This window comes from Macaca nemestrina, chromosome 16 (genome assembly GCF_043159975.1).
Source record: "Macaca nemestrina isolate mMacNem1 chromosome 16, mMacNem.hap1, whole genome shotgun sequence".
NCBI classification, from domain to species: domain Eukaryota; kingdom Metazoa; phylum Chordata; class Mammalia; order Primates; family Cercopithecidae; genus Macaca; species Macaca nemestrina.
The window spans coordinates 10,972,691-10,987,236 of NC_092140.1; the positions used below are offsets into that span (position 1 = coordinate 10,972,691).

The window sequence follows — 14,546 nt, forward strand, 5'->3', positions numbered from 1 at the left end:
TTACTAGTATTTATTCTGTGGATTGAGTGTGGATGCTCTCTACACTATACAACCCTACATCCAAAGGTCCCGGGTCACACATGTGCTATCCCTGAGAGAGGGGCAGGAACTCCACATGGTGGTGCGGGCTCAGGTTGCTAATTACTGTGCCTTGATACCCTCACCCTTTCACTTGCTTTCACTGAACTGCCATGTATTCGGTTTACAGGGTGTAAAATGTCATTGGCAGACATTTTATAAAACTTTTAATGAACACAATTGACAGAATCATTATTATACCTTCTAATAACTAGAGAATGACTGTGAAAATCTTTTGGACCAGAAAAAGGTTTAGCACATCTTGTGGAAGTAAACATTCAAGAACTATACAAGACAATGCCAAATTACGCATTTTCTTTTCATGGCACACGAAGACACCTCAAATAAGATCCAGAAGAAACGAGAGACAGCAAAATCGGATATATACACATTTCTTACATTACACCAAATACAGAGGAAAAAAGTTTCAATAGATTTAAAAAATAAAAGGATTTGAAAATATGAGTAAGGAATGAGATTTTTTTTAAAGCATATTTTTCAAAGAGCTACATATTTTAGAATAAAAATGATTGAAAACCTCTTTTAAAAAACTCAAGTTCAGTAGACAGTATAAAAAGCAAACTAGACACAGCTGAAGAGAAAATTATGAAACAGGATAATATATCCTTTCTTAGTTTTTCATTGCCTGGTCACCTACTGAGAGTAGTGTGGTTACAGTCTCACTAGAAACAGAAATAAATAGCAACACAGCATTTAAAGCTGTGTTTTCCAGAGGGATAGACAGGCCCCATGTGAATGCATAGAATTTAGTCAGTAGGAATAAATGCTAGCACTTACTGAGTCCTTACTCTGTAACACAGCGTGCTGAGTACATTACAAATATGACTCCTTTTATCCTCACACTGACCCTATACAAATATAGAAAGATAAAAGGTCTACATCACGGCTCAGCAAGTGACTTGTTCAAGGTCACAAAACTAGTATGTGTAGAAACCAACATGTAATCTCCAAACCTGCCTCCAGTAACCAACTCGATATCCCCAATATAGGTCAACAGAAAGATATCTGACTTTGTGCTCAGTCTTTTACCTTGGTAAACCATATACCCTCTATTGATAACAATTCTCTTCTTGATTAATCCTTGAGTCTTCTTCTCAAACGGTCCTGGACCTTTGACTTCTGTGTCCAGTTTTAGCATGAATCCTGATAAGTCAGTTTAGAGAGAACCCACAACTCTTAATATCTAATCAAGTTCCTCACGGGCCTCCCGTACCAACTCTTGATGTCTCAGACCTTGACCTGCCTTTAGCAAGAAGTCTGTTAGACCAGTTTAGCAAGAATCCCCATACCCTTACCCCTCTTAGTAATTTCCCACCCCCAAACCCCTTGTTGTGTCCATTGGCTATAAAGTCTCAGCTGTCTTTGCTGTATTCAGAGTTGAGCCTGATCTCTCATCCCTACTACAATACGCCTTTCACAAGTCTTAAATAAAGTCTTCCTCACCCTATTAACAAGTGTCAGAATAATTTTTTCTTTAACAATGTATTATAGTTTTCTGATTTATACAGTCAAAAGATTGTAATATTTTAAAAATGGAAATTGCTAAATAGTACCAATTATTTAATTAGCACATAACTAGAATAATCCTTGAGATCAACTCCATTAATATTTCTGTTATAACCAAGACTATTTTATAGCAAAACTTTGTCACTTTCACAATCTATTTTCCTGCCATTATATGTTACCACACAGGTCTAACATCAAATATTCTCAAATCCTTACATTCCTTCTCAGGAAGAAAAACTGCTAACTCCATGCTGCTTCCTTAGAGTTTTACTAGCATGTGCGCGCACACACACACACACACACACACCATGGACCCAAACAATACAATATGTTAGAGTAGTGTTTGTGATATACCTTAAAGTTCTAAAGGTTCTACATAAAAAGGTGAGAAGAGGCAAAATATTAAACTGCGTATTAGAAAGTGCCCTACAGATTACATGCAAGTAACAGACTGTATTGAGGGTTTACATAATGTCCCAGGAAGCTAAACAGCCAGTCTTTGAGATGAACTCTAAACCGTGTGTGTGTGCGCGTGTGTGTGTGTATAAATCTTCTATATGTTTACCTACCAGTTTCTCCTGCTGTTTTGTTCTTCCCATGAGGCTTATATAGAACATAAGAGCATCCTTTTACATGGAAGTGGTCATTAATTTGTCTAAACCACCTGAAAATAACAAGAAGATTTGCTCATGGCAACAATTCTACAACAAAGATGGCATTATTCCAATTCTAAAGAAATCCAGGCATAGCCCAAAGTTGGTATACCCATGAGAGGTTGAAGCCCAGCAGCTGAATACATGCTTTGCTATCAACACACATCTACATCATTATCATTTTGCAAAACCAGAAACACGGTATTGCCTCTTAGAGGGTCTTCATACCTCATAAGTGTTGTATTTCCCGTGAAAGGACCAAACCTAATATCTTCAAATGGAGGTTGAAAGCCCAGAATATGTAAAGCTTCTTCTTGGGTAATAGGTGGAAGACTACAAAAGAAACATTCATTGCCTTTCATTTTTCAATTCCAGTCATACGCAAATACAACCTATCTCAATGTTAATATGTTTGTCTGATTTGCAAATAATTTTAGTAATATTTTTCATTATTTTATTTTATTTATTTTTTTAGAGACAAGGTCTCACTCTGTGACCCAGGGTGGAGTGCAGTGGCATGATCATAGCTCACTGCAGCCTTAAACTCCTTGGCTCAAGTGATCCTCTTGCCTCAGTCTCCTAAGAGACTAGAACTACAAGTACATGCCATTGTGCCTGGCTACTTGTTTTTACTTTTTTACTTTGTAGAGATGGGATCTTGCTTTGTTGCCCAGGCTGGTCTCAAACTCCTTGGCTTCAAGCAACACTCCCCCCTTGGCCTCCCAAAGTGCTGAGATTACAAGTGTGAACCACTGCATCCAGCTCATTTTTATTTTATTGAAAATAATACATGTGTATATTTTAAGTTAAAAGACTTACACTAAAATACAGCAGGGTTTTTTAATTTACAAAAAATCTATTCTTAAAATTTTTTCTGTTATAGAAAAAGCAACATCGAATTACTTTGGAGTTTGAGGATACTGATAAATTGACATACTTACTTTCCAGCTCCCATTGTGCTATATAAGAAATTCCAACAAGAAATTAATGAGGAGATGCCACAAGAAGTCTTATACTGTGGTCGGCTTATGCAGTACCTGAGAAAACAAAAACTGTTTTCTTCACTTGAATGAATACAAAATATGCATGCTACAAATAGAAAACTCATGGCAATTAAGGGTGTTAATGTAATGAAAACTTTGATCCCCTAAGTCAATGTAAAATCTTCCATATTCACTTATTAATCATGTCATAAATATAAAATAACAATAAATCACCTGCTTTAATAAAAATAGCTAAGTATAACTAACTACCAGTTAAAGTGGATGTTATCTAAACCAAAGGGAAAAAAATTAATGATACATAAATTTAGACATCACCTATTAAAAGTTTGGTATAAACTCCTGGTTGAACTACATACATGATTATTTGCAACTTTAGAAATACAGGAGAAACAAAGCATTGCCCCCATGTGTCAACTTCTCAGAGAAATTCTCCAACCCAAACTAAAAATCATCCATTTATTACCCACTTGTCCATCTAAAATCCCTGGGCAAGAAGCCACGAAGCAGTGCTTCTGTCACAGAGAATTTTAAAAATGAAATACAAAATCCTTCCATGGCATGATTCAGTGGCACTAAGCAATCCAGATAATTTTCCAAACTGTCAAGATTCAAGAGAAGAAACTGGGGTGAATGCGAACAGAAGGAGAAAGAGACAGACTATTTATTTATTCTGCTTTAAGAAGAAATAGGTTGGCTTTTTTTTTTTTTTTTTTTTTTGAGATGGAGTCTCACTCTGTCGCCCAGGCTGGAGTGCAGTGGCGCAATCTCGACTCACTGCAACCTCCGTCTGCCGGGTTCAAGCAATTCTCCTGCTTCAGCCTCCCAAGTAGCTGGGACTACAGGCATGCGCCACCACAACCGGCTAATTTTTGTATTTTTAGTAAAAACATGGTTTCACTATGTTGCCCAGGATGGTCTCAATCTCTTGACCTTGTGATCCTCCCACCTCAGCCTCCCAAAGTGCTGGGATTACAGATGTGAGCCACTGCACCTGGCCAAATGCGAAGCTAGTCAAGCATGGTTGTAGGGGGAGACAATGTTAAATCAGCTTAACAATAACCCACAATACTCGTTGACTTTCAAATGATCTTCTCCTAACTGCTTTCTAAAGAAGGTGCTAAGAAGCAGCCACAATGAAACAAAGAAACAAGACCTATCATCACTAAGAGCAACTTTAGTGTTGTCTGAAAATTAATCACAAAATGAAAAATTAGACATATGCATGTGTACATATACGCATTTGTATATGTATATATACTATGCATTTTGGCAAACATACAAGTTAACCATGATCCTTAAATCTTTTTTTTTTTAAGTTCCAGGGTACACTCGCAGGATGTGCAGCTTTGTTACATAGATAAACGTGTGTAATGGTGGTTTGCTGCATCTATCAACCCATCACCTAGGTATTACACCCCGTGTGCATTAGCTATTTTTCCTGATGCTCTCCCTTCCCATGTTCCCACCCCCCAACAGGGTTCAATGTGTGTTGTTCCCTCCCTGTGTCCATGTGTTCACATTGTTCGGCTCCCACTTATAAGTGAGAACATGCTCCAGGACCCCTAAATCTGTAGACTCAACTACACAAAATGACACACAAAAGATAATAACTGTCACTTAACATACTAAGTGCTATCTTCAACACCTCATTGTCAAATCTATTGAGTCCTCCCTCAGTTTTGCTTTGTTCTTTAATTGTGGTAAAAACACACAACATCAAATTTATCATGTACACCATTCTTAAGTGTACAGGTCAGTAGTGTCAACTATATGCAAATTGTTAGGCAACAGAACTTTTCCATCTTGCAAAAAAAAACTCTTTACCTATTGAACAACACAACTCCCTTTTTCCCCTTTCCCCCATCCCTGGAAACATATGAGCAATTTACTAATGTCCTTATTCAAGTAATCTGCCCTAGTTGTTTAAATATGAATGTGAACTCCAACCTAAGAGATCTTTGTGGACAAGTGATTATTAACAGCTCTGTCATCATAAGCTATATGGTCCATGCTGATAAAACACAAGCAACTCATTCATTTACTGATTTTTTTTTTCTGCTGTGAATATTTTTGCCAGAGTTCAATTTTGGGGATTATTTTTCAAGTCCAATACTAACAGTGTTTTATATTTTACAAAATTTATCTTTACATACATTTACTAACAAAGTATTACATGCATGTGTATATTTTTTCTCATAACGCTACATTTGGCCTGAAAGAATTTTTAAAAGCAGAGGGAAAGGGGGATTTCTCTTAAGATTTTTCATACTTTTTCATCAATCTCAACTTGTTTCCTAGTCTTGTTTATAACCAGGTTAAACTGTTTACCAACATTCTACTACCTTCTATGGGACTTTCCATTCTAACCTAATGTTGTAATAGTCTTGGTGGAAAACAGGCTTATATTCCTGGTGATGTTTTCCCTTCAGGGCATTTCTCTCATCTATCCTTCCTAGTCCTAGCCTTCATGGCCTCACATGTTATACTATTAACATGTAGTTACACAGATTTGTTGTTGAAACAAAGCTTAAATCTAAGTGATTAGAAGCACAAACGAGCAAAGCCTTCTTTTCAAAGAAACTAAAATGAATGTTTTTGACTTTAATGTCTCTTCTCCATTATTCCCTACAAACTATTTCAAATTTATCGTTATAAAAGTTCCTTTTGTTAAGAAATCATCCATGACTTATCTTTAACTCAGAAAACAAAATTAATATTGAGCCTGATATCTAAGAAACAGATCATGACATGTGTTATAAGGAAACAGCATGAATGTTGAGTCTGACTCTTCAGCTTCAATACAAGATCTTCTACTTATTAGCCATGTGACATTGGCAGGTTTCTTGGCTTCTCTGAGCCTCCCTTTAGACAAGCTACTCTACTCTTCATTACCCACATTCCAGAGACACTTTGCTATAATCCTTTCAAAGACCCTTCACCCCCTGCAACACTTCGTATTCCCTCCCTTAAGACCCAGGACCTTAGTAAAGCATTTTGGTGATCATTACCTCCTTTCATGGTTAATTAGTGATTCATACCCATCACATGACAAACTGCCTAAGATATTTCACATTTTTCTGTGTAGTCCCCTCTCCTCAACTGGATTGTAAACCTTAGGAAAACAAAGACCATGTTGTGTGCATCTCTGTTTCTCAGCCTACAGCAAAGGGTCCAATATGTATTAAATAAGTGATAAAAATATATTTCTAAAATGTCATACGAAGGAATTTTAAAAACCCCAATCAGAGTCAGTCACACAGAAAAGTTGTCATGAATTAAACTTGTTTTCCTTAGACTAGGAACTGTATTTTAAGATAACCAAATAGCCCCAGTTGATCAATGAAAGCTACAGAAGAAGGCTGGGTAATAAAAGTAAAAAAAAAAAAAAAAATGGAATTTTGATATGTAACCATTTTGCAACAAATATTCAGACAAGGATCATCAATGGGTTTGGGTTGTCAATACATTTGGCTAAACCCATAATGTAAAAAGTTGATGGAACCTGGCTATTACCTAATGCCACTCTGTCACCCTACTGATTACTTGAGGGTAGCAGACGGGAAAGAAAGAACTCATCAATGTAGAATACAACTGTCACCACCTTAACCCAGTAATCACTTAGAATTGCTAAGATTAGGTAATCAGATACCATGTGACTTATGATGTGAAACGTTTGAAGTATGAGGGCCCACTTAAGCAGTGTTCTTGCATAAAATGTTGTACTGGAATTTAACCAAGTCTTTATATTCAACTTCCAGTTTACAGGAAATATTGAGGTTAGATGAATAATTTAGGAAACTAAAAGGAAAAAACAAATCTGGAATGTAGGACATTCTACAAAATATCTGGCCAAGTCTCTTCAATAAGTCAATCTTTACAATTATCATTTGTTGATTAAAATAAATAGAATTTTAAAAAGAAAAGGGGGAACGTGGGGTGGAGACTGTCCTAGATTGAGACAATTATGGGTCATGACACGCACACATGTGGTTCACAACTGGGTCGCACTTTGAACAAACAGATGTGAAGACCTTTTCAGAACAATCTGGGGAATGTGAATTTAGCCTGGGAATTAGACACTAGGGAACTATTGTTAATCTTATTAGGTATGACAAAAGTATTGTGGTTAAGTAGAAAAAAGTCATTTTTTAGAGATGCATACTTAGGTAACTTGAGATTAAATATGATAAAAATCAGTCACTTACTTGAAAATTCTTCAGCAATGAAAAGCTAAGTATGTAACTACATCAAAAGGTTAATCATTGTTAAATCTAGATGGCAGTTATGTGGAGTCACACAGATGACTCTAATGACCAGCCGAGTTTGGGAAAGATCAGCATAGCACATGATTAATCTACTTCAAACATCTGTGGTAGACTTTAAAGATTCAGAAATCCTGGTAATAATTTTAGAAATAAAAATATTTATGATATATATAATGTATTAATTTGTAAACTGCTAAGTTATTGCCAACATATATTACATATTTCAAAAATGAAAAAAATAAAAACTGATAACGTCACCATCGTCTAAGGTCTAATACTTTCCGCTGTTTAATATCTTCAAGAGGAGAATGCTGAGGACATTCCTTCTGATATCTTCCCTTTTTATCTGAAGTTTTTCTCTTGGAAACTTGTTTCTTTGCATTGCCTAGAATACAAGAGTATAAAATAAGCAGAATGCTTAAGATGAAGTAAACTGAAATGACAAAAATTATACACCAAAATTCAGAAGTAACTGCCTTAATAATTCTGCTGAGAAAGTATAAAGAAAAAATAACAATAAATAAATAACTGCCACCGGTTCTAAAAATGATATTTGCAAACACAGTGAAGTAATACATGTATTTTCAATAATAGTCCCCTACCTTAAACAGAAAGAGAGAATAAAAACAAATTTAAACAACCATGAATTCTATTTCATGTCACGTTCTTATACTCCAACTCCAGAGCTAGTCACTTAGTTGGTGAAACGGTCACAATCACTAAATCTTTAGCCACATCTAGAAAATCAAATTATCGACAGTAAAAAATTTAACTAGACCACTTTCCAGAAAATGAAGGCTTTCTATAAAACAATAAAACCAAATTAATGCAACTCTGTTAAGAAAGTAAAAGCACCAGATCCAATAATGTGATGATGTGATGTTTAAAAATATCTCTGGGCTTACAGAGACAACAGAATGAATGAAGAATGATGCACATATGTACATTACAAAAATGCAACTTTAGCACAGAAACTAGAATGAAAAGCAAAGTCTGCTGTGTGCATATATGCATGTATGTATGCATGTACCTACACACACTCATACATGCACACACATACATTCTCCAAAAGACCCTCAAGACAAACAACAGTGGTTACTACTGGGGAAGGGAGAATTGGGAGCTAGACAAAAGGGGAGCCAAAAGTAAGAGTGAGAATTTGTACTTTTTAATTTTTTTAATTGTTGTGAGTACATAGTAGGTGTACATGCTTATGGGGTACATGAGATGTTTTGATACAAGCATACAATGTGAAATAACCACATCATAGAGAATGGGGTATCCATCCCTATACTTTTTATATGTTTTATTTCTAAATTGTTAGTGAAATATCTAGTAAAAAAAGGTATATAAAGTAAAATATCAATAAATAATATCCAAGCCTCATTTAATTAAAATACTATTAAGATTTCAGATAGCTATGCTCAAATACTTTAATCTTTCACAGATATTCTATTTTACAACAGTTCTGTTATAAAAATTAACTGAAGGCTAATATTTCATTTTTATGAGTCATTCATAAATTATAAAACAGATTATATACATATGCACCTAATAAGCAAACATAGAAAGAGATCGGTTTTATTCCTTCAAGATACTCTACACTGAAACCATTTGGCACCTAGGAACAGCTGGAACTCAGGAACTATTATTACCAGGGAATTTCTGTAAAAATGTAATAATAAGACTATAAAGTCAAGAAACAATGTTTCACCTTCCTTTTAATTATTCTTTTTGTTTGTTTGTTTGTTTTGAGATAAGGTCTTGCACTGTTGCCCAGACAAGAGTGCAGTGATGCAACCTCCAGTCATTGCAACCTCAGTCTCCAGGCCTCAAGCAATCCTCCTACTCGGCCTTGGGAGTACCTGGGACCACAAGTGCATGTGACCATGCCCAGCTAATTTTTGTATTTTTAATAAAGTTGGTGTCTCACTATGTTGCCCAGGTTGGTCTCAAACTCCTGAGCTCAAGCAATCCACCTGCCTCAGCCTCACAAAATGCTGAGATTACAAGTGTGAGCCACTGTGCTCAACCCTTTTAATTATTTTCTCTAAGTTTTTACAGAGAACACATTTTTCACAGAGCTGAACATCACTGGCAAAGGTGAGCAATTGTGCCAAATCTCATTGTGCCAAATTTCCTTGACTGGTAAAATGACTCTTAGAGAGTCAGATGACAGAAGAATGAGTTTCTCACATTTCTTGAGATGTCTTTACTGCCTAATAATGACTTAATTCCCTAAGTAGTTTTCCCAGCCACTTAAAATTTTAAGGCTAATGAAACATGGAAATGTGTGACCTTGATAGGCTCTGCAAACAGTCTGTACTCACACTTTCCTCTAGGGTTCCATGACCTTGCCCCCATTCTCTTTTTGCTGAATCTACGATTGCCCCTGGGATCAATGAGCATATACGGTCCAAATGAGCATACTTCATAAAATCTCCGCACTGCCACAGAAAGAGCAGGTCCCACAGGCAAAAGTTGATTCGATTTGAGGGAAAGAAGCCACATCAAAGTGAAAGCTCAGTTTGACATCGGAACATAAAATAGCACCTTCTGCCTCCCATCACATCAGCACCAAGAACCTTCGCCCACTGCTCCTTCTCATTACCGAGTCCCTTCTTCCATTTCTCACCCTACCCACAGCACACACACACAGCCTCAACACCAAACACACACACACACACACAAATATATGTATTCACCACACTGACTTTTAGAAAAAGGTATAAGAGCAAATAAAAGCAGAAAATCCACTGTCTTTTTTTATTGGAAGAACCAAAGGACAGAGTCCTGTGCAATCACCATCACTGAAAGTGAGGTGAGAGGGAACCCACAAAGAAGACAGCCACAGAGAAGAGGGGACCCAAATTCTGTGTATAAATTTGGCCCAAATCTTGGACTGACCCCTGGACCATGCATGCACGGAGCAAACCCAAGCAACACAGCTAAAGGAACTGAACTGAGATGGTTGGAGCTGTACCAAGGAGACAGAATTTACAGTTTTAGTTCAACCAAATTAACTGCCACCCAAAACCAAAAAAAAAAAAAAAAAAAAATCAACACTTTGAAGGAATATACCAGAGTTGCCATAACATAATAGTCCCACTATCTAGGATACAACGAAATATTATAGAACATATAAGGAAACTGAAAAATATGACTTATTCTCAAGAAAAAAGATAAGGCCTACTCTGAGATTAGCCAGATTTTGAAATTTGCAGATATGACATTAAAGTAGACATTATAACTATGCATTATGACATAGATAAAATGCTCTTGTAATAAATGAAAAATATAGCAAATCTCAGATAAGAAATAGAAGCTATAAAAATGTAAATTCTAGAACTAAAATAAATAGATGGAAAAATATATACCATGCAAACATAATCAAAATAAAGCTGAGGAGCTTTATTAATATCAAACAAAGTAACTTTCAGACTAGAAAAATTTCCAGGAATAATGAAATATATTTCATAATGATAAAAGGGTCAATTCAGGAAGAAGGCATAAATCTCATAAATGTGCGTGAACTTAATAACAGAGCTTCAAATTACATTTTTTTAAAAAATTAACAGAATTAAGTGCAGTATAGGAGGCACCAGGAATCTGTCTCCCCACTTAGACAACTGCACTGGCAGAACCTGTCTGATGTAAATATTTTGGAATTCCAGAGTCTATTCAAAGGATTGCAACTTTCAGAGGAAGTCCTGAACAGTAAATGCAAATTTTGGTCAATTTCAGGACATAGCAAGGTACAAGTACCTATCCCCAAGTCCAGGCAACTGGGCACATGTTCCTGGAGAAGCTCCAGGCAGTTTGTGGGAACTATGGTGGGCAAAAAGGTCCATGTCCTACTAAAATTGGGAACCTGTGTTCTGATTGCTGACTGCTGCTTCTGATGTTGAAAGCACAGATACAGGGGGTCGGCCATTGTTGCAACTCTCCCTCCAGTGTTGCAAGCCCCTCCCACTACAACTGAAGCAACTTCCAGAGGACTTAAGGGGCCAGCACCTTTGGTGTGGTTTTTTTGTTCTATTTTTTTTTCTCTTCATTTTCCCTTTAGGGAGTCAGACATTTCAAAAACAGTATATTCAGAAGCAATCACTTATACAGTGAAATTTAGAAAATCACTGTACACACTCAGAGAAAGGCAGGGGCTTTTCCCCGAGAAGCCCTTAAATGTATACCTCAGGTTGATTACCAGCATAGAAACAGCCTATAGCAATCAAAAAACAAAAACTAAAATCAACAAACTCTGGGAAAGGGGGGTATTGATTTCCAGAGTTACTACATTATTAAATAACATTTGAATGTCTAGTTTCCAACAGCAACAAAAAATCACAAGAAACAGAATAAGGCCCATTCAAAGAAACAAAAAAATATATAAACCAACAGAAACCATCTCTGGAAAGACCAAATGGCAGATTTGCTAGACAGGACTTTAAAACCACTATCTTAAAGATGCTAAAAGAACTAAAGAAAGATGTATGTATGAAGAACATGGAAATATCAATGAAGAGATAGAAAACTTAGAAGAAAACCAAAAAGAAATTATTGGGCTGAAAAATATAATAACTGAAATGAAAAACTCACTAGAGTGATTCAAAGGCAGATTTGAGCAGGCAGAAAAATTAGTGACCTTGAAGATGGGAAAACTGAAATAACTGAGTATGAGGAACAGAAAGAAAAAGGTCTGAAGAAAAGTGAACAGACCTTAAGGGACCTGGGGACACCATAAAGTGGACCAACCTACACATTGCAGAAGTTCCAGAAAGAGAAGACCCTGAAAAAGGGGTAGAGAGATTATCCAAACAAATAATGGCTAAAAACTTTCCAAATTTGTTTTTAAAAAACATGAATGTAAACATCCAAGAAACTCAACAAATTTCAAGTAGCATGAACTTAGAAAGACCCACACCAATATACGATATAATAAAATTGCAAGGCCGGGTGTAGTGGCTCACACCTGTAATCCCAGCACTTTGGGAGGCTGAGGCAGGCAGATCACCTGAGGTCAGGAGTTCGAGACCAGCCTGATCAACATGGAGAAACTCCACCTGTACTAAAAATAGAAAATTAGCCAGGCATGGTGGCACATGCCTGTAATCCCAGCTACTTGGGAGGCTGAGGCAGGAGAATCGCTTGAACCCGGAAGGTGGAGGTTGTGGTGAGCCAAGATCGTGCCATTGCACTCTAACCTGGGCAACAAGAGCAAAACTCTGCTTCAAATTAAAAAATTTAAAAATTGCAAAAAGACAAAGACAGACTCTTAAAAGCACCACAAGAGAAGCAATTCATCACATACAATGGACTGTTAATAAGAATATCAACAGATTTCTCATCAGAAACTGGAAGTCAGAAGGAAGTGGGCTGATATATTCAAAGTGTTGAAAGAAAAAAATTTCAAACAAGATTCCTAAATCCAGCAAAACTGTCCTTCAAAAGTGAAGAAGAAATTCAGACATTCCCAGACAAACAAAAACTGAAAGAGTTTATTATCACTAGACTTGCCCTGTAAGGAATGCCAAAAGGATTCCTGTTGGTTGAAATCAAAGGACATTAGCTAGTACCTCAAAGCCACAGGAAGAAATAAATTTACCTGAGTGAAGGTAATACATGAACAATTACAAAAGCCAGTGTTATTTTGTTAATTTGCAACTCCAGTTTTTGTATGCCATATGATTTATGAGACTAATACATTTTTGAAAAATTATTATTAGTTTAAAAGCTAGTAGTAGGCCAGGAGCGGTGGCTCATGCCTGTATTCCCAGCACTTTGGAAGGCCGAGGCAGGAGGATTGCTTGAGCCCAGGAGTTCAAGACCAGCCCTGGCAATATAGTGAGACTCTATCTCTACAAAAAATTTAAAAAATTAGCCAGGTGTGGTGGTGTGCACCTGTAGTCCCAGCTACTCAGGAGGTTGAAGTGGGAGGATTGCTTAAGCCTAGGAGGTCAAGGCTGCAGGAAGCCATAGTCGTGCTACTGCATTCCCGTCTGGGCAAGTGAGCAAGACCCTATTTCAAAATAAAAAATAAAAATAAAAAAGCTATTATTATAATAACTTTGGTTTGTAACTCCACATTTTCTTTTCCACATTATTTAAGAGATTAATACATAAAAATTATTAGTTTATGTTTTCAGACACACAATGTACAAAGATGTAATTTTATAACATCAGTAACTGAAAGTGGGTGGAGATTAAGCAGTATAGGAACAGAGTTTTTATATATAGATAACAAGTAGCAAAATGACAAAAGTCTCTCCTTATCAGTGATTACTTTAAATGTAAATGGATTAAATTCTCCACTCAAAATGCAGAGATTGGTAGAATGGGTTTTAAAAAATATGTTTTTGTATATGTGAGTTCACACACAAAAAAAGAAACAGAAAAAAATAGCTAACTATATGCTCTCTCTGAAACACTCAGTTTAGATCTGGAGATACAAATAGGCTGAAAGTAAAAGGATGGAAATAGGTATCCAAAGCAAACAGCACCCAGAAGAGAGCAGGGGTAGCTATAAATAAACCAGTCATAAAAAGACAAACACTATATGATTTCACTTATATAAGGTACATGGAATAGTCAAATTCACAGTGACAAAAAGTAAAATGGTGGTTTCGAGGGAGTGTGAAGAGAAGGAATGAGGATTTATTGTTTAATGGGTACAATTTTGGAGATGAATGGTGATGATGCCTGCACAACAACGTAAATGGACTTAATGCCTCTAAACTGTACACGTAAAAATGGTTAAGATGGTAAATTTTCTGTTATTAAACATGTATTAGTTTTTTAAAAAGAAATTAAATGGAGAAAAGACAACTTCACAATCATAGTTGAAGATTTTTAACACCCTTCTTTCAGCAATTGATAGAAAAGACACAAGTTAAGCAGAGACACAAAAGATGTGAATGACACTTTCAGACACTTTGACATAAATAATATTTATAGATACTCCCAATGACTGCAGAATGCACATTCTTTTCAAGTGCACATGGTACATTCACCAAGATAGACCA

The 14,546-nt window shown here is 36.3% G+C and overlaps 1 protein-coding gene across 9 annotated transcripts in view; it reads right to left on the minus strand.

The window, feature by feature from the left end:
* Positions 1-14,546, minus strand: part of LOC105485356 (basic, immunoglobulin-like variable motif containing) — a 40,508-nt gene that overhangs the window by 15,945 nt on the left and 10,017 nt on the right. For all 9 annotated transcript variants that reach the window (XM_011747639.2, XM_011747635.3, XM_071081068.1 and 6 more), the window contains 4 exons: positions 7,786-7,912; positions 3,200-3,295; positions 2,487-2,591; positions 2,175-2,269 (listed from right to left, as the gene is read on the minus strand). In XM_011747639.2, the coding sequence (XP_011745941.1) occupies positions 2,175-2,269; positions 2,487-2,591; positions 3,200-3,295; positions 7,786-7,912 (423 nt within the window). The remainder of the gene's footprint in view (positions 1-2,174; positions 2,270-2,486; positions 2,592-3,199; positions 3,296-7,785; positions 7,913-14,546) is intronic.